Source organism: Sceloporus undulatus, chromosome 5 (genome assembly GCF_019175285.1).
Source record: "Sceloporus undulatus isolate JIND9_A2432 ecotype Alabama chromosome 5, SceUnd_v1.1, whole genome shotgun sequence".
NCBI lineage: Eukaryota > Metazoa > Chordata > Lepidosauria > Squamata > Phrynosomatidae > Sceloporus > Sceloporus undulatus.
Window position 1 is genome coordinate 90,101,037 of NC_056526.1, and position 24,993 is coordinate 90,126,029.

At 41.6% G+C, this 24,993-nt stretch overlaps 1 protein-coding gene across 1 annotated transcript in view; it reads right to left on the minus strand.

The window, feature by feature from the left end:
• Nucleotides 1–2,182: 2,182 nt before the first annotated feature.
• The window catches only part of CCDC3 (coiled-coil domain containing 3), a 71,780-nt gene continuing 48,969 nt past the window's right edge, over nt 2,183–24,993 (minus strand). Inside the window, exon 3 of the mRNA XM_042469146.1 lies at nt 2,183–3,428. Within this exon, the coding sequence (XP_042325080.1) occupies nt 3,153–3,428 (276 nt within the window). The 3' untranslated portion in view covers nt 2,183–3,152. The remainder of the gene's footprint in view (nt 3,429–24,993) is intronic.

Here is a 24,993-nt window from a genome sequence, read left to right on the forward strand (position 1 = left end):
CATAGCTGTGCATACCTAAGATTTCACTGTTGCTCCTTACTTCCCATCATTCAATGTTTAGAAGAGAGCCGTCCCACTCTACCTAATTTCAGGATAGCTCCTAAACATATACAGCACAAGTGCAAATGTATATCTAATTTAGTAGAGATGAGGGATTCAAAAATATGGGGGAGGGGGAGAGAAGAGAGCATTTTGTTGCCACTGTTCAACAAAAGTGGACGCTAGAAACTTTCGATGATCCTCTTCAAACCAACAATCTAACCCGATCTCCCTTCTGAGCCATTAGGACTGTATGCACATAAACACCACAACCAGCTGGGAACATTTGACCATTTCCAAAGCATAAAAAGTTTACTCTTTGGACTACAATTACCAGAATCCCATGTCAGCATGGCCACTTGGTTTCTGGGAGCTGATGTCCAAAATCCAATTTTTCCAAGCTCAGACCATTTCCCAATGTCCTTGCCCTTGCAAAAAAAAGTAGGGAGAATTGCTAGAACTGGTGATACATAATTATTCTTGGATCATATTTATCAAACTACAAGCAGCAAAGAGAAAGACATGAATGTGCCTTGCACAATTCTGTGTACAGAAGGTTACCAGTACACTGAATGTGTGAAGTGGTGTCTGAAGATTACCTATCCCAGCATACAGTGTTCCTATTAGATTAAATGTGGTTTATGTAGCATGAGAAAAAATAGATGCAAAGAAGCTCACACATGGGTTGATCAATTGTCTTTATTAATTGCACTTCTATATAAAAAGGCAGCTTGAAATGAGTCATTTATTACCAGTATTGGTAATCAGCTGACATTGCAATTGGCTGGGCCAAGTCCGTAAGCCTTTGTACTAAGAATGGCAAAGGGTGGCAACTTTTAGTATTAAATTGTTTGCAAACAAATATGCAAGCAATAGTTATGAAAAAGGGGAAATGTTCAGAGCATCTTCCTCTGAATTTCTCTCTCCCTTTTCATGACATCTGATTTAAGTCCATTTACAAATCAATTTACCCCATGCTTTTTTGTCTGGCATCCTTATCGACCATCAGCAGTGTTATTATAACCCAAATCCACGTATTTAGTACCATAATTTATAAACAGTCTTGACCAGGGGTAGGCAACCTGCGGCCCGCGGGCCGGATGCGGCCCGACGAGGCCTTGGGACTGGCCCCAGCCCGGTCCTGCCACCGATTGCCGCCAGGGCCTTTGGCATCTCGCAAAAGGGGCATGGTGGGGCAATTGTATATAGAAGCCTCAGAAACATGCATTTATCGTAACATTTGTTAAAAAATCAGCAATTTTTTTTGCGTGTCCTCCATTTTTTATTTAAAAAGTGCCCCCCATTTGAAAATTTTGTCCTACATTTGTCCCAGTTTATTTATGTATTTAAATTTTTAAAAATTATTTAATTATTTATTTTTTGGCTTTGGCCCCCCAGTTGTCTGAGGGACAGCAACCCGGCCCCCGGCTCAAAAGGGTTGCCTACCCCTGGTCTTGACTATCGAATGAAAAAGCAATAGCCTAACCAAGAGAAGAGAAATGTTCACAATTTTCATTTGAAACAAAGTTCATGTCATACTTTATGAAATTAGACTAAAGCAAATATATAATAAAATATTTTCTATAGGATTTTAAATTATATACAGATATACGCCACCTTAATTTTAATGCCCTGATGATGTTGGTGTGAACTGTACAGAACATAATGGTGATTTTGTGCCCTTGGCACAATGTGGATTGAAATACATGACCACATATGAATGCTAAAGAATTTACTAGACTGGAGTCTAGTTGTCACTCATCATCCCTCTAGCTGAAGAAGTCTTACTGCCAAAGTTATATCAAGTCTGATGAAGCTATGAGAGCACCAGACTGTCCAGCAAACCACGATAGAATAAAACAAAGGACCCAAACAGCTTTCCCCAATGTGCTGCCTCCAGATGCATTGGGCCAAATCTCACAGCATCCCCAGACAGACGATAGGACTATTCTAGCTAAAAAGATAGAGAATTGTCCAGCATACCTGAGGCACTAGAGTAAAGAAGATTCATCATGGGGAAGAGGCCTTGTCAGAACTGCTGTAGAAACCACAATGAAAAAGAGGAGAGGCTTGGTGTAGTTGGAGGGGAACTACATTTTCCAGAGCCTCCGGGGGGGGGGGGGGGGGGGGGGGGGGGGGGGGGGATTGTATGAATTGGTAACCCAAATGGTAATGTTTCCAAGCTCTCAAAAGAGAGGTCTTTACCTACTTATGGTGCATACACTTTTTAATGAAAATGAAAATGGCTGACTGCTGAAGTGGCTGGAAGACATGGGTAGCTTTTACAATTGCAACTGCTACCAGCATCATAATCAGTTTGAAATTTTAGACTGAAGGGTAATGATACAGAGCTAAGACAGAAGGGTGGGTGATCTGTTTAGGAGACTCCGATTGTCCACCTAAGTAAATGCATATTTAAATATAGGTGGATTGCATTTTGGAAATATTGAAGTAACTTTGAGAGTTTGCATTTTAATTCTGCATTGGAATCCCTGGGGGATGGGGAAGCAAAGCAAAACATTTTGGAGCCTTGGCATCTTTGGTTGGAAAACAGATTTGAACATGGCCCAGTTCCATGTCTTTTTGAAATCGCTGTATTTACACTGAGACAGCTGTCAGTATGGTCAGAATACAATCTTCTTTACACTGTCAAACCCATCCCTGCCTTGAGAAGTTCAGACTGGCTTACTCTTTGGTGGTCTTCCATTCAGGCACTAATCAGGAACAAACATGCTCAGTATCAGATACTTGCTGAGAACTATGCTGTACTTTTGGGCCCTTTGATATCAATCTCAGGACTCAGATTAAAACAGCCTTCATATCTGCTCCCAAAACCCAATCCAAATTTGTCTCAAACTGACATTTTAAAAAAGAGAGAGGTGGCTATGTGAAGGTAGTTTATCCTTGTCAACATTGTCACCAGGACACAAATTTGGGCCTTCCCCATACGTGTTTATGCTGAACTTAAATGCAGTCTATATATCCAATTTATATCCAAACAGTCAAAAGGGACTTGAACTTATCATGCCTCTTTCTGCAAAATGAAATAAGGAGGAAAAGCGTAGACCACAAAGTCACCAGCATAACTTTGTCTGCCAAATTCCAACTTGGCATTATACTTTAAGATACATGGCATGAGAGTTGGCTTGCTTGAAGGAGTTGATGTGTGGCCCCTGGCTTCCGACGGAGGACAGCTTCTCACTAAGCTTTCGGTTGATCAGCTCTATGTGCCGGGTATTCTTCCTGGCTTGCCTTAGTGACCTCTTGACTTTCTTTACTCGGTCTCGCAGCTGCTTGTTGCGCTTTTCCAGGGTTGCAACCTTTTGCTGAAGCTTCTTCACATGGTCTTCCTCATCAAACAAGGCCTTCTGGACTGAAGAGCACATGAGCTGCAATGACACAGCACAGATTAATGCTATACAAAAACAAACTGAAGGAGCTAAGTAATGGAGATTGGAGCACAGAAAGACTGAAATTATAAGTTTTGGAGATCATGTTTGCTTATTAACAGCTGTAAATGTTAAACCTCAGCATTTATGTCAATTTTCTGATCATGTAACGGCTAATCATAAGGGTGCCAGCCTATGTTTATATGTTCTCGATCTTGAGCAAACCACAAAAAAAAAAAATTCCACCTAAGGAAATACACACATTGAGTATACAGAAGTAAGTTGGAATAGCAGCTGAATTTTACTTCAGCAGTAGATTTTTAGTTGGTTGGAGGTTCTTAGTTAGATTAATAAAATAACTAATCATAGTGTATAGCATAAAAGTTCTTTATTGTTTTATGATTATGATAATGCAAGTAGATTTGTGATAAGGCAAATGCAAATACATTGCACAGGGATGCTATACCCATATTGCAACAAGGTTAGAGACAATGGGGACTTGGAAAAATCTTTAACTTTTATCTATCCTCTGTTGACTTGGCAGAGTTTGGACCCTTGCGCTACTGGAAAAATTAACATTTAAACTCTGTCTTCCTGGAGACAAAAGTGCCTTGCTGGAGACAAATTTAAATTCTGAATATGGCCCACCTTCAAGACATAAAATATTCTCTCACAGTGAGCACTTTGGGATATTGATTGTTGTCTGTTGCTGTCTTTTGTTTTTGCTTGTTACTGCCTGATTGTATTTTAAATCATGAAATATTGGCTGCAGGGGTGGGAGTGAGGATAAATTGGAAAGAAAGCATATTTGTGACAGCATTATCCACCATACCTCAGGAGAGCTGGTTGGTTTAGGGGATGCAGGATGCACCATGATATTGCTGTGAACTGTACAGAACATAATGGTGATTTCATGCCCTCGGCACAATGTGGATTGAAATACATGACCACATATGGATGCTAAAGAATTTACTAGACTGCAGTCTAGTCATCACCCATCATCCCACTAGCTGAGGCAGTCTTACTGCCAAAGTTATATCAAGTCTGATGAAGCTATGAGAGCACTAGACTGTCCAGCAAATCATGACAGAATAAAACAAAGAACCCAAACAGACTTCCCCAATGTAGTGCCTCCAGATGCATTGGGCCATGCAGAGTTCTGCCCTCTAAGAGAAAGTAATTCCCCGGCATCATTTGTCTTCTGAATTGGTCTATTCATTCTACCCAATGGTAGGGCTGGCTCTAACTTGTATTAGACAATCGCATGGGCTTCAGGTGGTCTCACAGCCAAGTTTCTGGTCAGTTATTTCAGCAGTAACACATCCTTGGGTCAGATTTTCCTAGTTGATATACTGACCTTCTGATGTGCTGTGCTGATGTTTTGTTTTTTAAAAAATACTGGGTTTGATAAGCAGGGGCATCAATATAGGGGTGCAAGGGATAGGGACCACATCAGATGACAGCTCAGGGGGATAATGAACACCAAAGGGGTGGTCACTCATCATCCCTCTCACCCGCCACAAGTCAGGGTATCTCTGAAAAGGGGGAAAGGGAGGAGCATGCAAGAGGGCGATGCCACATTGCAGATTGTTGCCGACCCTCCCTTCCCTCCCTCTGTCTCTATACCTTTCTGACTGGCTGGTTCGCTGGGTATTTTAAACTGCAGCAAAAGGAGAGATTTGATGGAAAGTTTGCAAGCTTAAAAATGAACTAATTAACAAACTTTTTATAAAAATGTATTAATAAAAATATTTAAACAAATGTGCCAGCATGGTACCAAACACAGTGCCTTATTTGAACACCTCTGCAGCAACCTACTGCAGTGACTCAGTCTGTTCTGTGTTTCTTTCCCCTATAATTACCGTATGATTCATTTCTTTCTCTCTTTTTATTTCACATTTCTCTGGCATTCCCACTTGTGGCATCTTGTTAACAGTGATTTTGAATAGAGTACTAGTTATCGAGTAACTAAAGCCGAAGTTACAAGAAATGTGGGCTGGCACTGCAAACAGCATCATTGTATCAATTAGGTGCTTCCATCTGGAAATGATCAAGATCCTGCTGAGTCCTGATAGAGCACAAAGCTCCATAGGTCTAGCTCTGCTTCCTTTTGCTCCCTCTCTCCACATGCAACCTACCTTCCTGCTGCTCCACCATTTAAAGGTAATGGGAGCCCAAGCAGCCTCTGGCTCTGTTTCTGTAGCTGGATACACAAAGTTGACATCATTGTCCCAGAACTCCAGTCAATCCCCATGACATCCAAGCTAATGATATCATCTTTGTGTGTCCAGCTGCAGAAACACAGCCAGGTATTGCCTCCTCAAGTCACTAAATGGCTATGAGTTGCAAGTGCCAGCAGAGGGGAAGTAGGTTGTGCAGGTAAGGAACTGTTGAATGAAGGAGGTGCTGGATGCCTCCTTCTGCAACAATCATAAAAAGACAAACTCCCAGTGGGATTCTAACCATTATGTGGTGAAGCTTCCCCGGTGTCTTGATGTCATCAATGGAAGTTCTGCTTTTCTCCATTGTAGGGTCCCTGTTCAATATGAACGACTGGCACAAGTCAAGGAATCCTACACATCATCAAACCAGAAATGGGGAAAATCCCTATCTATTATAGAAGGTGAAAGAATGTGGACATCCTTTTCAGTGGCAGCCCTGTGATCTTTGTAACACACAGCTTCACCATCAAGTGAGGAAAGTCAAGGTAAACAAAACTCTAATTCAGAACATTTTGGAATCTCCAGCCCAGTATTACTGCTAGGATTATTGGCACTGCAGTCCAAAAAGTAACTTTACTAAGTGTGACATCTCGTACTAAACCATTAAATCAATGTAAATTTCTTCTTTACAACTTCTTTCCTTTGCACACTTTCAAAGCACAGTCGTTATGGAAACAAAGAAGTAGGAGTTCAAAGCTGGTAAATATGTATATGGCACAAGGGCCTACTTGTCTTGCAATTGCTCTTTTGCACTATACAAATTATAGCACTTTGATACCATACCATAGTATTCTGCAATTTGCAGCTTAGGGGGTGGCATTTAGACTTCTCAGTCAGAGACCTCCCCAAACTACAAATCTCAGGACTCTGTAGAATGCAGCCACAGCAGTTAAAGTGGAAGCAAAAATCTTCAATTATGTGATGTAAAAGAGGTAGAAGTAAATATTCACTATTAGTGTAAGTGCTGATGGTGTATTTCCTGCCCTGTCTCTCAGAAGGATTGTATGTGTGGTTAGTCATTGATAGTTCTCCAAAATGTGATTAAAATTGACCACATTCCTAGTATTAATCTGAAATCATTGGAGATTATCACATAGGAGGGACAGCATCCTTCTCCCGTCTTTCTCCCATCCTTAAACTCGGCTATTCGCGTGATCGGGGGCCGAAGATTATCACATCCCATTTGCTTCTCTCATCCTTCTCCCATGAGTAATGTGTCATGGAACTGTCATTTGGTATTAATGTTCTCATTAATACCAAATGGCTCCATGACACTTTACCCACAGGAGAAGGACGGGAGAAGCACATGGGAGTGTGATCCCCAATCGTGCAACTAGCAGAGATTAAGGATGGGAGAAGGATGCTGTCCCTCCTGTATGATAATCTCATCTGCAAACACACAAACGTATACCTCACTTCTCTGGAAATACATTTCATTGAACTAAATGAGGTTTGTTTGGAAGTGTATAACATTCAGTATAACATTCTAGTTTTGTTTATCACTTTGGAACCTCAAAATGTGACCATTATCCCCACAAAAAGCCAAACAGGATCATTCAAAATTTGGTCCTAGCTCAGTTTGCTGCCACATGGCAGAATTAATGAAGGTTGACACCAGTTTATCTGTTGTGGCTTTTATGCTATGGAAACTTGGTATTTGTTGTTTGTTGTGGCACCAGAACTCTGACAGAGAAGGCTAAACATCTCATAAAACTACAGATCCCAGATTTCCCTAGCACTGAGCCATGGCATTTAAAGCCGAGTCAAACGGCATTAATTCTGCAGTGTAGATGCAGCCCTGGTTTGCTTTGCAATAGGTTTCCACACCAACATTGTCTGCCAGAAAGCCCTACCTACCTTCTTTCTTTCTTCAGTACTTCCATCTTCCCTTTTTCCAAAACTTACTAATAGTAGAGCAGAGGAAACAAGAACAGTGGCTTCTGCCTCTAACTAAACTACCACCTCTCTTTCAATTAGGATGCCATTTGACTTAAGAGCACAGACCTCTAGGCTGATGAACTGAACAGAATCCACTAATGAGAGACTGTGATGGCTGACAGCTTGGAAGAGAATGGAGAATGTCATGGAGAATGAGACCGCCATTGGCTACTAGAACAGTTGGAGATCAACTCTAATTACCAGAAGCGGCATCCCTTTATATATCAATTCCTGATGAGTGTAAGATGGAGGGTGCAGTTGCACTGACGTCTTCCACATAGATGTCTCCAAACAAATAGAATAGTTGGGGAGCTCAGGGGAAACTGCCTCCCTATCTTCTGTCCAAGTTAATTGCCTCACAGGGCTAAGGCCCTACAAGGAATCACAGAAGGGAGAGAGATTGCCTAATTTGTTCATGTTTTATGGACCCTTGAAAAGAAGTGAGGGGTACTTTTAGAAAGAAAAGAAATAATAGAGGGCAAGAGGGAAGTATAAATGAAGAAAATCTCGGAGGAGTTCATCCACTAGTAAAAAACATCCATGTGGTAGACCAGCATGGCATTCACCAGAGATCAGGAGGGTTGGGCCAAGCCCACACTGATGACCAAGAGCAAAAACTAGTATCCCAGTTTGAATGCAGCCAGCCGAAAGTAACCAAATCAGCTATGAGAGCCAGTGTGGCATAGTGGTTTGAGTGTTGGACTATGACTCTGAAGACCAAGGTTCAATTCCTTGCTTGGCTATGAAACCCACCTTGGGGAAGTCACATGCTGTCATCAGCCTCAAGGGAAGGCAATGGCAAACCTCCTCTGAACAAATCTTGCCAAGAAAACCCATGATAGGGTTGCCTTAGGGTCGCCATAAGTCAGAAGTGACTTGAAGGCACACAACAACAATAAGGACTGAGGGAACACTGGGGTATACTCTTTGTACACCTCTCCCTCTACTATGACTTCCACTGTCATCAGTTGAGACACAACCACTTGAGATTCAAAACTTCCCAGAGATTAGGAAAGTTATTTTGAAGGACAGCAACTCTCAGATTTCTCCAGATAGCATGGCTATTGGCTATGGTGGGTGGAGGATTCCTGGGGTTATGGGGACTTTTCAGACGTATGCACCTGCCCACACACATACAAAAATAAGAAATCATCTGTCTCGCAGAAACTTGCCTCTGAGAAATATAGCCTCAACAAATGGCTAATATTAGGTGATCTATATGTGGATCATGCCAAGCAGACAACTGTGGGTGTACTTGGGTTGTTTCATTTCTAGACTGGGAAACAGGTGTACCAATCTAGAAAATTCAACTAGGTCCCTAGAATGAAAAGTTTGAGCTCTATAAATTGCCCCCCCCTTTTAAAAAATGAAAAAGACTTGAATAAATAGTGTTATTCTATGGTTTAGTTACTAGATGGATCTTGTGTGGAATCAGGGGTTTCCTGACATTGTTTTGTTCTTGCTTATTAAAAGAAAAAAAGGGTAGCCTCTTAACTGGTAGCCTCTTAACTGGTGTGCCCATAATATGATTCTTTGAGAAATGATAAAGGAGGAGAGAGTGGATACATAGCTCTGAGATGTCCAAGAAGGGGTGATATTACTTTTTGGGCACAGAGGCCACTGTCTACCCAATTGCTAGCACTCTTCTGAACCAGCAGGGGGAGACAAGGTGTACTTCAATTTTGCATGGGAAGAGTCTGAATAGCCACAGTTGAAGGACTCCTGAAGACCCTCAAAGCCTCTAGACACCCACCAAAATAATTAGTTAGCGGAGGTGATTTTTCACACAATGCCCTCTCCAACTACTCATAATTGCTGCAAAAATTGCCTGTAATCAAGATCAGAATTGATGTGATATCACCTCTGGTCACTTCTGGTGAGATATAGCAATGTAGCATCCGGGGGTGGAGGGATATAATTGCCACCAACCCCTCCACACTAATCCACTCTTGTCCTAGGGGACTATCTTGATCTAATCTCTGATGATTTCACCATCCACCTCAACAGCTTCACTGGTCATCAACTACCACTGGGTTAATTTGATCTTTCTGTAAGGCCCTGATCTAAACAAAACAGCAAGCTCTCACATGCTTTGATAATCAGTAATAGAATCATAGAGTTGGAAGAGACCACAAGGGGCATCCAGTCCAACCCCTGCCATGCAAGAACTCTCAATTAAAGCATCCCCGAGAGATAGCCATCCAGCCGCTGTTTAAAGACCTCCAAGGAGTGTATACCACTGTCAAATAGCTTTTACTGTAAGGAAGTTCTTCCTAATGTTGAGGTGGAATCTCTTTTCCTGTAGCTTGCATCCATTGTTCCATGTCCTATTCACTGGAGCAGCAGAAAACAAGTTTGCCCCCTCCTCAATATGACATCCCTTCAAAATACTTAGACAGGGCTATCATATCACCTCTTAGTCTTAACCTTCTCTTCTCCAGGCTAAACATCCCAGCTCCCTAGGTGGTTCCTCATAGGGCATGGTTTCCAGACCCTTCACCATTTTAGTTTGAGCTGTTTTTTCCCCTCTGTTCTGGATTATTTTCAGAGAAGCTCAAAGTATTGGGGATGAGGAGGGAAGAAATATTCATTTGTCTTGGAAAATCACCAGCAGCTAAGAATGCTCTATATAGAACGGCCCACCAGAATCACAGTTCACAGATGATGACTTTGACTGCCAGCCATCCTAATCTACCAGGAGTTAAGATCTCTGAAAGAAATCCCCTCCCCACCTCCATCCCACTTCATGAGCTGCTTTTGAAAGCAATTCTCAAGGAGGGGTGTGTGTGTGTGTAAAAATGCATGCCTATTTCAAGCTACCTGTGCCTGTATAGGTATCTGACTCAAATTTAATTCATCTCTCTCTCTCCTGACACTGTAAAATAATGCATTAATGTACATACGCTGTTCACTTACTTGGCTACTCAGATAAGAAAAGTTGTGTCGGTACACAAAATACATGGTAGTATTTTTCCAATGGATAGATTACATGTTAAAACACTGTTATCATAAAATGTGCCAAAATAATATAATAATACCTAATCTTTATATGGTTACTCAGGCATTCAAAGTACTGTACTTCACATACATCTACAGTCCTTACAACAATTGTAAGATAGGCCAGTATATTTTATCACCCTTATCAGCATTATTACCAACACCTCAGAACTCCTCATTTGGTGCAGCTGCCTGGTTTCCAAGGTAGATTCTGGAGCTGAGAAGCAGATTGGGAAGCTGATCGTAGCTATGTCATCATAGTTTCGTCTGTCACACAGGATTTTGCCTTATATTGAAAGTGTATGGTGCCTTTTCACCAGGTCACTGAACAACGTTGTCCCAGCACAAGTAAGCCAGAAGAAATAAATAAATAATGCAAAATAGTAAAAATGAAAACAAGTTATTTTATGAAAAATAAGAAATATTGCTATTATTGAAAATAACAGAGGTCTACTATTGTCAGGATTTGAGTCCCTCATGCTTGCTAGTCATTTATGCTGTGCCTGCTTTGCTTTGTATTGTTGGATGATGAGATACGTCATACCTTTGTTATTGGTGGGTAGGAGGGATGCTTATGGAGTTGGGCAACAAGCAGATGTGAAAGGGAGGTAAATATGCATTAGGAGTTGTCAAGGGCAGTACTATGAGAGAGATTGTCCTGGGAAAGGGGATGTTTTAGAGTGGGAATGAATGGGGTTTGAGCACACAAAAAGGTCTGAATTGCTCTATGCTTTTAATATACAGAATTGTGTAACCAAAATTGCTTTAGTCCTAACAAAATTGTCATGCTGTGAACAACCTTAGTTTTCAGTATAAAGTTTTCTGTATTCGCACTGAGGCTTGGATTTCTGAACTAAAGTCAACCAGTACATGGCAGCTGTTCTTGGTAAGTATTTGCCCATCTTGTCACACCTCAATATTTAATTTTGTCACAACAGTTTATAAACCATCGGGGTTATTATCCCCAACTGCACATTGAGCTCTGAGGTTCAGATGTCTAAGAATTCATTGCTTCAATGAGCTCCAAACCAGAATCTTCTCATCTCACATCTCTGCCCTACTCTGATGGGAGTAACATTCAGTGAATGGTTCCTGACATTTCTGACCTAAGACTCAAACAGAAAAATTGTGGGAGAGAGGAGGGGCAAGAAAGTGGAAAGAAACTTTAGTGCTCTCACTGATTCAACAGACTTGATTCAGTAGCTATTACTTGAGTCATCCCTTCCCCTTCTACTCAGAAGAATCCCGCCAAGAGCTCCTGCCATCCAAGTAGCAGCTAAGCCTGCCCTGAGGCATGGAGACTGGAAAACTGACCACCCTGCTATTCTAGGCATGGAGGAGGGTAGAAATAAAAAGTATGTAGATAAAATATAAAGCCTTCTGAAGCAGAAAAACAACAGTAAGGAACATAAGGATCTAAAAGATCTCTGAATTCCTGTTTCAGCACAGTGTCCCAACAAAAATACAGGAAGAGCAGTCCAGGAGAAATTCATTTATTCTTCCACAATATCCCAGCTCATAAGGATAAGCTGCCTGCATGAATGTATTTATTTAATTCATATCCCACCACTCCTCTAATAGGAGGCCCAAGGTGGCTCACAACAAGGTATGTTAAAACAAAATATAGCTAAAACAATATATAATATAAATGTTTTTTTTTAAAAAATTAACAAACAATCCAACTAAAATATTAAATTAAAAGAGTTAAAAATTACAGTCAAAGCATCTAAAGGTAAATACAGCACACTGCATTAAAAACCCTTCTGTCATGGCCATTTAAAAGCTGAAGTTCGCTTTAAATACAAAGTTCTTTGCCTACCAGCAAAAAGAAAGCTGCAAGAAGGGCCAGTTTTGCACTTTGACTTCAGTTTGCAGTCACTGAAGTAAGCTGATGACCAAAGGGGAAAGTGGAAGGAAAAGAGAGAAAATGTGGTATTTCAAAGGCAGCTACAAAAGTGGGGCAACAGAGGACTAATCAGGATTGCCCCTACTGAATTGGGACAGTTGGAGAACTGGGAACTGTGAGGATGGAAATAACAGCGATCTGGATTAGAATGTGCACAAATATCTTTTTGCACTATAGCTCATGGAATTCGAATTATTTCCTAGCTATGTTGGCTGGTGTATTGTGGTTTTGTAGGCCAATGCCTTGTCTGCACTGGCAAGGATACCCCAGGGCCAGCTGGAGTATCCTGGCCCTGCTGCTGCCCTGTTTTCTACCCATTACCTGACCCTTCATTACAGCAGCACAGCAGCTGTCTGCATAGGCATCTTGCTGAGCCACCTGGTGCATTTGCTCTCACCACAGAATGAGGTGCCCAGTAATGGTCTCATGGCTGGGCACCTGATTCAGACCTCAGAAAGAGTGACCCATAGTGGAGGATATGTTGGATGGCCCAGTGGGATACCTGTGCAGACCTGCCACCACTCAATAGAAATCTTCCTGGAAGATCTGGAGCATTTAAAATACATTTTAACTTTGTTTTGCCCTGACTCTGGTGCAGAACATGCCAGACACTGTCCACACTGCTCACACCAGAACTGAGGTTTGGATTGTGTGTCATTCAAATAGGATGACTCCAGAGCATGGGTGGTGGTGGAAATTTTGGCCCATGCAGAAAAGATCTAAGAAGCAATTTGTTCAATTTTTGATCTGGCTATGCTGTAGGACAAAGGTGGAGAATCTGTGGCCTTCTGGATGTTTTTGGGCTGTAATTAACTCCACAGTTTATCACTACTGCCCTAGTGAGTGTTAAAATCCGTTCCTTGCCCCCATGCAATGCAGTCTACTCACCTAGATGTTTCCACTGGAGAATGCAGCAGATAGTTGAAGAGTCTGCAAACTACAGTATGTCTTCCTTGCCAGTTTGTTTGATGGAAGAGACACAGTGGCTTCATCCAGAGATAGACTCCTCTTTTATATCTTGATAGTAAGCACCCCAGGTCTCTTTCACATTATACTATTATGGTACCATTGTAACTGCTGAGGCTGCAGCCTATGAAGTTCTGGGGTTTGTAGTTTGATGAGGCTAGGGATTATTAATAGCCCTCTCAAAACTGCAAATCCCAGTGTTCAATAGGATGGGACCATGGCAACTGGAATAGAATCATTGTGCTCTAACTGTGCAGTATGAAAGGGCTCCTGATTCATGTGAACAAGGCACGCAGTATTGCTTGCTCTTCTTTGTTGTCCCCGTTCCAACATTTTTAGTGGCATAGCTATCCAATCCTGTCCTCATATACTGTTACCTCCTCCACCTACATTGGCTTGGAGATTTTGCGAGTTGTGATCCAAAAAATAACATCCCTCACTTCTGCTTCAACCTGTTAGGCTACTGTTAGCAGCAGGACCAATCCAAAGCTGGCAGCTGTAGCCACATCAGGTCAGGATTTGCGATCCAAACACTATTGGAAGCCCTTGAAGCTCCTTGTGATTTTTATATGAAAAACTGTTTATAAAACATTTATACCTTTCTAAGGATGTCCAGTACTTCCTATAAGATTATAAAGGAGGGGGCATTTTTAGAGTGGTTTGCTCCAGTTTCTGCTGAGCTTCAGTTATGTTTACTAAGACGTGGCATAGGCATCCCGGTTTCTGCCTGGCAAGAACCAAGAATTTCCTGCCCTTGTGTGCCTTGCTGGAAAATGTGAGCACAATTTTCAAGTTCTTGCCAGTGTGCCTACTGGCTGACAGAGATGCACTGACTCAGCAGAACAGTAAGATTGCAGGGAAGTTAAGCTCTGCATGTATGCACAGAAACTCAACATAAATTCTTTTTTAAAATGTTCTTAAAAGTCCTTTGCTCAGCAGTTTGGTTTTTGTTTGTTTTTTAATCTCTAGAGAAAGGACTCATTCATTTAAAAATATGGTCTTTGTTTCACTGAGGTATTTCTGTACCTGCTGACTTCACGTTCAGTGAGGAAGAAAATGTCTGAAAGATCCATAGATGTTATTTCACTGCTGGAGTGCAGAGAATGAAGAATGCATTGTTCAGTCATTGTTGAACATATTCCAGGTGAAAGGATGAAAAGGGGCCATATATTGAGAGCATTTCTCCTTGTTATCATTTCTCTCTTTTTTCTTTTTAATAGAAATATAAAAAAAAGTCACTTTCCTGTTTTTAACACAAAAGAACATATGCCAACCACTTTCTTGAAGCTGGGAAGGCAGACTCACACTTTGGCTAGTGTCTTGTGCACTCTTTCATGGGGGGAAAGTCTGAATTAATGGAACTAAGCAAACACACATAAGCTGAGATCCTGGCTCACATATGTGGAACATAATGCTCCCCTCATGTAACTCTGCCTCTGACCCTTTCTTCTTCACTGCAACTACCAGTGGGGATCATTGCCATAGCTTTTAGTGGTCATGCCGGGGGGTGGGGGGGGGGGGGTGACTGAGCAGCAGAGGATGGCAGAAAGAGAAATAAGGTGTTAAAATATAAGAAACATGGCTGGAATTGTCTGAGTGACTTCCAGTCTCATTAGGGAGCTTATTGCATAACAAATAAACCATCTAACCTCTTCCAGCTTGAATTCAGGATCCGGGACACTCCTGTATGTTATTATACCTAAATTGCCAGCAATTTAGCTGGCATGCCACCGCTCGGATGCATCCTGGGTCAAAGCCTCACTCAGCCAGCCAATTTTTGAAGTCAGAAGCTCCCTGATGTTGAAAAAGTGCTGGCAGAGCGAGGCTCCGACCCGGGATACATCCAGGCAGCAGCATCCCAGCTAGATTGGTAGCAATTTATGTATGATTATATCTGAGGGCATCCCAGATCCTGAATTCAAGCCAGAAGAGGTAAGCCAATTTATTTGTTAATGTGATAAGCTCCTTGGTGTAACAGGTGTGAGTACTTTTTCAGATGTGCAAAAGGAGCCAGATAGTACTTCCTTGCACAACTGTTTTCCCACAGCTATGCAATGGAGGCTGGATGGTATTACAGTACAGTGCTCCCTCCAAACAACCATAGGAGGGCACAGTGAGAGAGCTTCCTTATGCCATTGCCTAACCGTGGCCCTACCAGACCTAGAATCATAGAATCATAGAATCGTAGAGTTGGAAGAGACCACAAGGGCCATCCAGTTCAACCCCCTGCCATCCAGGAAATCTCAGTCAAAGCATCCCCGACAGATGGCCATCAAGACTCTGTTTAAAAGGAAGGAGACTCCACTACACTCCGAAGGAGTGTGTTTCACTGTCGAACAGCCCTTACTGTCAGGAAGTTCCTCCTTATGTTGAGGTGGAATCTCTTTTCCTGTAGCTTGCATCCCTTGTTCTAGGTCCTGTTCTCTGGAGCAGCAGAAAACAAGCTTGCTCCCTCCTCAATATGACATCCCTTCAAATATTTAAATAAGGCTATCATATCACCTCTTAACCTTCTCTTCTCCAGACCGCCAACTTTATTTATTTATTTATTTGCTGTACTGCTATACTGCCTTTCCTCCCAAAATGGGATCCAAGGTGGCTTACAGTAATTTTAAAAGATCCAGCTAAGATATTAATTTACAAAAGTTAAAAAGGAATTAAACATTTTTTTTTAAAAAAACACACCACTAAACTGGCTAAAACACTAAAAAACATTAAAAACATAATTAAGCACACTGATGGAACATTTTGCTTCACCAGCGTCAAATAGGATCTTGGTCCATATCTCCCCAGAGGTAAGGGTATTAGGCTATCACTGCAAAAACAACAAGCAGTTTAAATATTTATTTTGAAAGAAATAACTGATGAGGTGAACCCACAAAAGTTTAAAACCAATGGCTGGTTGCTATCATGTCAGAAGGGCTCTGAGTTTTAGGTTGGGATCCTGCTGGTTAGTTCCTATTAGAGGAATCTCATTGAGTCAGCTGTTGAATGGTGAGCCAACATGTAGCTAGATCCAATTAATTCAGTGGGTCTACTCAAGTCAAGACTAACAACAGGATTTAGGCCTTAGTCCCAAATATTCGGTAACCATGGTGTCCTTTAGAGTTTGGAACAAAATCCAGTTGACAGTTTACTGCCCCACTGACATGAGAGCCACCAACTACTGCTTCTTAAATCTATTCATCTTTAATGCGCGATGAGTTTATTTCTTTATGAGCGATCTGTAACTTTCCCTTCCTTCTCCTAGTGTTTCAAAATGAGTCTGGAATGACTGGGACGTGGTGGACTAGCCATACAAAATCCTGCCTCTTTGTATCAGTTTAGGCCTGAAGCTAAATGCTTGATGACTGTCAGCATGCATACCAATTTGCTGAGATCTGTAATCCCAGAACTGCCTTGAGAAAGAAATTTATGGCAGGGTAATTCAGTTCCTAATGTATTTTTTTTAAAATCAAAAGCTTGGAATACTGTTAATAATAATTGGATTATGGCATACAGAGTCTACTTTCATTGCAGCGGTGACACACATACACAAATGCACACTTAAACCCTTCTCTGTTGCTCACAATGTTAATTGCATCTAAAGAAAAAAGTTTTCTACACCCAGCAGCTCTTATTGCAGTGGTTCCCAACCTGTGGGTCGGGACCCCTTTGGAGGTCAAATGACCCTTTCATGGGGGTCACCTAAGACCATTGGAAAACACCTATTTAATTACAGTTATGAAGTAGCAACGAAAATAATTTCATGGGTTTGGGTCACCACAACATGAGAAACTCTATTAAAGGGTTAGGAAGGTTGGGAACCAATGTCTTATTGCTAGCATTGGTAAGCAACAGGCTAGAAAGCAGCCTTACAGTCAGATGGTACTTCACTAAAAATGTTTAAGATGCACTCTGCTGAATGTTGTGGAGGTGGGTGTCAGAAAGAAAGTAGTCCTATTCTAGTTCCCTCTTTGAATCAAGCCAAGAAAAGATGTATTAACTTCTTCAGAACTTGGAAAGGTTACTTGGAGAAGGGAATAGCACCAAAATCCTCTTGCCAGCATGCCACTTGCCATGTGGGCTGCAGGATTCTGGGAGTGGATTTATACTGTAGAAATAATACTGTTTGATGCCACCTTAATTGCCATAGTAGTTGTCGTCCCATAGTAGAAAGTTAACTGTTTCTCTTTGCACTGTACAGGCTGAATTGTTTATCCCTTAACATGCCTTTTGGATATTAAATTGCATGGTTCACAAAAGCCAATTTGCCTATTGACAGGGCCAGACTAATTTGACATGCTTTGTAGTGGAGTTTTACCAAGAGTAACACAGAGACCTGGGTGACTAGCCACTTCTTGTGGGTAGCCTGTTGGTGGGTGCTGATATGATTTAAAATAAAAATAAAGGTTGGGAGAAGAAAAGCAGCTGGTCTTTATCACATTGGATCAGCTCAGGACATATACTGTGAACATAATTGGCTGAATTTTCCCTGCTTCCTGGAAAAGCATACCTCTAAATTCCACTCCTTTCTCTTACTGTCATTGTCAAAACCTGGCATTTATTCTGAAATGTTGTTGACAAGTGAGGGAGAAACTAAGCAGCAGCTTTGGGGAAGGAGTCAGGCACTCAGGAAGAGGTAAAGTGGAAGCTTGCTTGTGCCATGCTGGAAGACAATTGCAGCATTTCCATGAACTGAGGAGTGTATAGATAGATATAATGTTCCTTGTGGGAACTTAATGGGACTGGGGAGTAGTCTGCAGTTTACTCATATTGTCCATGAAAGCTGTCAAACTATGAGGAGATCTATTCAACAGCTTTGTATTTCTTATCCTCCAACCACAAAAAACAATTACCTCTCTCTCCATTTCTCTCTCGTAATCAGGACTTTGGAGGAGAGATGAAGTGCACTCTACCACCACTGCTGCAAGAGTAAACAGATTAAGAGAAATGGAGACTCACCCAACACTATCTGAACAGATCAACGGCAAGAAAAACTGCTCACTCTTTGATTGGGTTGGGTGACATGGCCCTATGAAGATTTGAGGGTACTATCAAATGGGCAGCACATGAACTAAGTATTTATCACAGTATGTTTCCCACCATATCAACACCCCCAAAAAGTATTGGGCCATCACTGAAACAATCCAAACAGAGATAACATTACAGTATCTAGTCCTGATCTTCTTACTTGCAAGTCACACAAGCAATGTTTGGTAACCTTGGGTTACCATTCCCGTTGTCTAAAACCATTAATAGCCCATTTTATTAACACCTTAGAAGGTAACCTATTTTTTGTTGCAACTGCAGTCACTTCTTTAGAGGTATGTGCTTTGGAACTTCACTCCTTTTGTTCCCTCCCATACTGCTGATGTGCTGCCTCCCAATCATCTCTCTGGCCACATAGTCTCCCTAGGCAAAGCCTTATCATTTCTGCCATACTGCCATGCCATGCCATGCCATGCCATGCCATGCCATGCCATGCCATGCCATGCCATGCCATGCCATGCCATGCCATGCCACACATTACAGTTCACATAATACTAATAATAGTTGCAACTGGTGTGTCCAGAACATGGGAATGTGTTTCAACACTTGTATAGGTGAACTTCTTTTCAGGAAGAGGAGGGGGGAAGAAAGGAGGAGGGAAAGAAGAAGGAAAGAGGAGGAAGGGAGGAAGGAAAGGAGAGGGAGGAGGAGGAAGAAGGAGGAGAAATGAATTGTTTTGTACAGGCTAAAACACTCTGTTATTCAGTCTACAGCACTCTCTTCTTCTTTTTAACCCTGTTTAGAGTAGTTCAATTATTTTGTGAAAAGAGGAAATCCATTTGACACAAACAGCACCCACCAAGACTCTCCTTGAGCCTATTTGGATTCACTAGAGCAGTGATGGCAAACCTATGGCACACGTGCCAGAGGTGGCACTCATAGCCCTCTCTCTGGGCACATGTGCCATCGTCCCAGCACAGAGTTTGCCAGAGTTTGTTACTAGAAAGCCAGAGGGACATGGCACTTTGCAATAAATAAGTGGGTTTTGGGTTGCAGTTTGGGCACTCAGCCTCGAAAAGGTTCACCATCACTGCACTAGAGCAATCCAATCTAAAGTGGTTAGAATACAGTTTCCAGGCCAGACTGTTTCACAAAGTAATCACATCTCAAAGCTGTCTCATCTACATTATTAGTCTAAGCAGCTCCAACCGCAAAGAATATTTGTCTCCTGAAGTGACTTGCCATGTTCCTTTGCGAATATGTAGTTTACAACATGTAAAACTACCTTGGGAACATGCTGCCTCTTGAATTGTGCTTTATCTCCTGCTAGGAAAATCACTTCACAGCACTTAGGCCTTTTACAATTATCAGGTCAAGAAATCTTCAGTACACAGGCAGAGGGTGGGTGTATCTGTGTGTGTGAAGTTTAATAGGAGTTTTCAGCAATTCAGTTGGGGGAAATCAACTAAGAGGAGATGTCCTTTCCTTCTGCCACCATACTTCCCTGCAAGCTGTCTTCTCAGAGTAAAAAGTTACTTTTTTATTACATTTCCAAGATCCTCCACCACCATCTAGTCAGCAGGGTTCTTTGCCAAAATTTAATACTATGGACTGTGGAAGGCTGCAGTGGGTCCCAAAATGCAGTGCGGCATATGCAGTCATACATAGCAACATACTGCTTCATCTTTTTAACTGGAAATATCAGAAACCAAACTTGTGGCCTTCTGGGTGAAATGCAAATATTCCTTCATGGAGGTATATGACTCCCACCACTACAGCTTTTACCATTCTTTTCTCCATTCTTATAGCTTGGTATAGTGTTCTCAGGAAGACCTAGTTTGAAATCCCACTCATGGAAACCCACTGGCTGACCTTGGGCAGTGCACTCCCTCTCAGTTTTGCAGGAAAGCAATGGCAACTGTCTCAGAATAAATCTTGCCAAGAAAACTCTAGTTGGAAGTGACTTGAAAGCACAACAACAATAACAACACAACTCTGAACCTGGAAGGGTAGTAGGATGTGGGAGGTTCTCGTGTCAGAAGGGCATTTTAGAGGAGAAGGGGAAGGATAGGCAAGACTTTGCCTACCATGCCAATCCACTCCTGCCATGCCTCAGTATTCCCACTATTCTGGCAAACATAGTGTTGGGACCTCATTTTTAACAGTGATAGTGGGAAAGAAAAGCAACACAGCAGAGACAAAAGATGCAAAGAATGGATGTGGGCAAATAGAGTTGCCCCTCCATTTCCACGGAGGGTCCGTTCTGGAAGTGCAAAAATGGAAAATGGCCAATATACAAGCCTTATTGGCTTGAATGGCTGCAGCCAAATGCTGAAAAACAGACCTTCTCATGGTAAGGTAAAATGTTTCAATTCATTCACAGCAGATTGAAATGGATGGAACTGACCATGGCTAGCCCTACCATTAGGCAGAATGAGGCTGCATGAGATGGCAGGTAGCAGTAAAGCAAATAAGCAAATAATTTATTACGGCACACGGCCAGCACAGCAGATAGTAGCAGACTTCCAGATGTCCCTCTTGAGGCTCCCCGAAATTCCTTTCTGTTGAAGGGCAGAGCTCTGTGTAAGGTCGCATCCCCTATTTTTGTCAGGTGAGATGGAGAACACTGTCCCACCAACAATGTTGAATAAAATTCAACTGCCAGTTCCGTTTGCTTCTGCAGATGGAAAGGGAGAGGGGACTTTGCCTTCTGCCTCAGTCAGAAAAACTCTTCAACCAGTCCACAAGAGCAACAAACTACAAATCAGAATCCTTTTAGCCTGATACACAAAGCCTATAACTATTACTACTCCAAGTGTTCAAGGTAGTAGTGGAAGGGTAGTATTCTGTAGCAGAACCTCAGCACTCTATCAGCTATGTTTTGAAGATTTTATGGGGGGAAGCCATGGCATTCAGTTTTTATTTTGCTTTTGTTTGTTTCTTTTATTTAGTAAAGTTCCATGCCAACCATCAAATATAAATATTCTCAGGACACCACAATAATATATATTTAAAAACACACAGCCATAAAACTGCAAAGATGAAACAGCCATTAGAAGTTCTGTTTCTAGCCTGGGGACAAAATGGATCTGTGACTGAACTGTTAAGAAAAGCCATTTTCAGTGTCTTCCATTTTGTTAGGCAGTGCAATGTTAGACTTCAAAACACATTCATAAACTGCAATTTTAAGCAATGTCCTAGTGACCACAAACCTTAAGTAATGCCAGAATGGATTATAGAAGAGTAATTCAGAAATCCACAACTGACCACAGAAGGTAAACTGATCCATGCTGAAAACTAAAGCTATTGTGCCTTCGCTGCTTAAATTTGATAACTGGTCATATTCTGTGCCTCAGCATCTGATTATAGGTTATCCAGATGTTTGGTGTTTGGTTTGTTTCACAAAGGGGTGAAATCATTGGTTTCAAAAGGAGCTACTGGGCTGAACAGTCCATTTGTTTTGCTGTATTTATTTTTGGAACTGCAGAATTTCAGATGGTAGGAAATTATCTGTTTGTGTGAGATTATCTGGAAAAGTGGACTCCAGTTCGTGAAAAGATAAGGCAACTAAAATGTGTTAGTTGCCAAACCTCCGCAAGATTCTTTGTTGCTTGTGCTGCAACCGACTGACACAGCTACCTTCAATCTGACTGGTTGTTTCCACATCAGTGGAGTGGAGAATTCCCTCTAGATGTTCATCTAAATTTTAAAGGAATTATCCAAGGTACTGAACCTATTGGGGGTTTTCAACACTTTTAATAACTAATTTTAGAGGTTATACAAAAACTCACAGGAGATTTAATGCTCAAATGAAAAGGTAACCACTAGCCCCCACTGGTATAACTCCTGTGGAAGTAGTTTTGTTAGGCATCTTGCAACCAAGCTCCATGCTGAGAATTGCACTTCTTCCATGGCATTGGATAAACAGGATGTTTTATAGTGGTACAGACAAAAAAAGGATCCACTAAACTGTACCTTTTGTTTGTGTCTTTCCAAACCTAAATGGTTGAGGGAACAAGGCTTTCCACTGCACCTGTTGTGGCAATATGAATGTTGTTCCTAAGTAATAAGTCTGCTACTATTTCTAAGTAAATCTGCAAAGAGTTTTAAGGCAGTGCTCTCATTTATTTCTGAATATAGTTTGATCGGTTTCTACTTGGAAAATTAATATAACAAGTGAGACCAGTGGATTCTTTTGTTCTTTTTGGTGTAACAAGTAACGTTTTCACTTGTTATATTTCTGTTAATTTTAAGGACTTTTTTGGTGGTGTTTTAGTGTCCATTGGAACTGAGTTGTTCATGCCATACTTACATCAATACTAATATTGATATGAGAAGCAGCCCCTCAATCATTAAAAAGTAACATACAATATAGGAATAGCTTGAGAGCTTCAGAGCAAAACCATATTATCCAGGGGAATTCTTAGTTTGGTGAGAGTGCACACTACAATTCTTTAGTAGAGAATTCTAAGTATCGTATCAACTATTCTATTAAATCAATACTAATTTAAAACAGTTTAAATCTATTTAAATTATTATAAACTATGTTTACCTAATGGAGAACAGGGAAAGATTGAGAGTGTGCTTCCTGTTTTCCGATGGATGAATCAAGAGGTGACAATGAAATTCCTCTCATTTTTCCTTGTGTTTGGCTCACTGCTCTAAAGGCCTTCAGGGAAAAAGAGGCACCTGCTCAGTTCACCACCTGCAATTGCATTCCTTGCTCTAGCAGCCGCCATCTGCTGCAGCAGCTGAGTTAACATGCCCCTCATGAACAGGTTAGACACAGCCTGGCCATTTTTCCATGACCCACAACAGGCACCCCAAGACCTATGCCTTTCTTGTGACCATTCAGTGGAAATTCACAGATGCTTGACAACAGATTCTTGCCAATTAGAGAACGTGATTAAGAGAAAGTATTTAAAAGAAAGGAAGTCACGTTGAAGTGCCTTTATGAGCAACTGGATTATGTGCTGCAAAAACTAGTCTGGGACACAAGGGTTAAGATCCTACATCACTTCAGTGTGGTGTAAATACGCACAAGCAGAGTCAGATTAAAAAGCCTGTATAGCCCAATATCCCTGCACTGAATACCAATGTAGTGCAATGTATGTTGATCAATAGTAAAGACACACAGCTGACAAACAATTGTACAATTGTAGTCCACAGTCCACAAAAGCAATGCATAGAGGCAGTGCACATTCACACGCTACTCTGTGAACTTGCATGCTTTACCACATGGGCAATAATCCCACATGGTTTGGTTTACCATTCTGTTAGGTTGGGCCATCTTAACCATCTCCACAGTAAGTGGGCCTTTAACTGTGACCTACAGTGGAGAATCTGCACATAAAGGTTGCGGCCACAAAGCTTCTTTGGATTTATTATTATTCAGAGTAAATCGTGCATGGTAGGTGCCAGTCCTAGTCTCATGGTTTACATACATTAATCTGTTAGTGCTGGGGTACAGCTTTGTCCACACGCAGAAGACTGCCAGCCGGGAAGACAAACACAGCCCAGCTGCAGCCTGCGCCCTTAATGCACTTCTGCAGCCATTTTTCAAAGTCAAAAAGTTCCCAACTTTGAAAAATGGCTGCCAAAGCATGTTGAGGGATGCAAGTTGCAGCCAGGTTGTACTTGGATAGTAAACTGGGAGACAAAAGCCATGAGACAGGACTAGGATGCAGCCCGAATTAGGCTTCAATTCAGGAGAGGTTAGTTGCATTGTAAGCTGAGATAAGCTCCCAGGTAAGGAAGCTGTCCTCTCCATATTGTTGCCCTGTTTATTTAGTTGGCTTCATGATCTGTCCTGGGCTATACTCATGTTGGCATACCCAAACACTCCTCCACCTGAATATGAGGTGATATATCTAGTGTGGAGCATGACTGAAAGTCACAATGAGAATCTGATACAAGTTTTTGGTGCTGACAATGACTCAAGAAAGTTTAAAAAGACCAATATCAGGGTCACTTGACTTGGGACATGCCAGGCTTAGATAGAACAAAAGGACCAGCTAAACATTACAGTTATGGGTTACACTAAACATGAGCGTTCCCTCACAATATTTCTATTTCCTATGGGAAAGAAAATGAAGAAAACAGAAGGAAGACATTTGTCAAGATTGACAGAGTCCAGATCTCAGCTTGCCTTTTTGAAGTTCTTCCATTTCCCCTCTCTCCCTGATCATCAAAATAGTTGTTTCAGATCTTAACCTATACATTTGATAGCTTGGGTGATAAAACGATCAAAGTTTTGTGGACTGGTTTGTCCATTCCAAGGAACAACATCAAAATTTCTTCCATACCATTTTAATACAAACACATGCCCTGACTGAAGGGTTATGGATATAAAAACCACCCAAATCCAAGCTGTCTTTGTTCACTTTTATGGGTGTTCCCTCAGCTGCTGCTGAGCCACTAGCATTTTTCCAGGTTCACCTCTTATGGATATATCCTTGGACTGCTGTTTGAGCATCCAGCATTCCTTTTTTTCCCCCACATGCATCTTCAGATGCTGCTTTAATCTTCCAAGTCCACTCTTTCTTGGCACTCCCTGGGCTGTTTC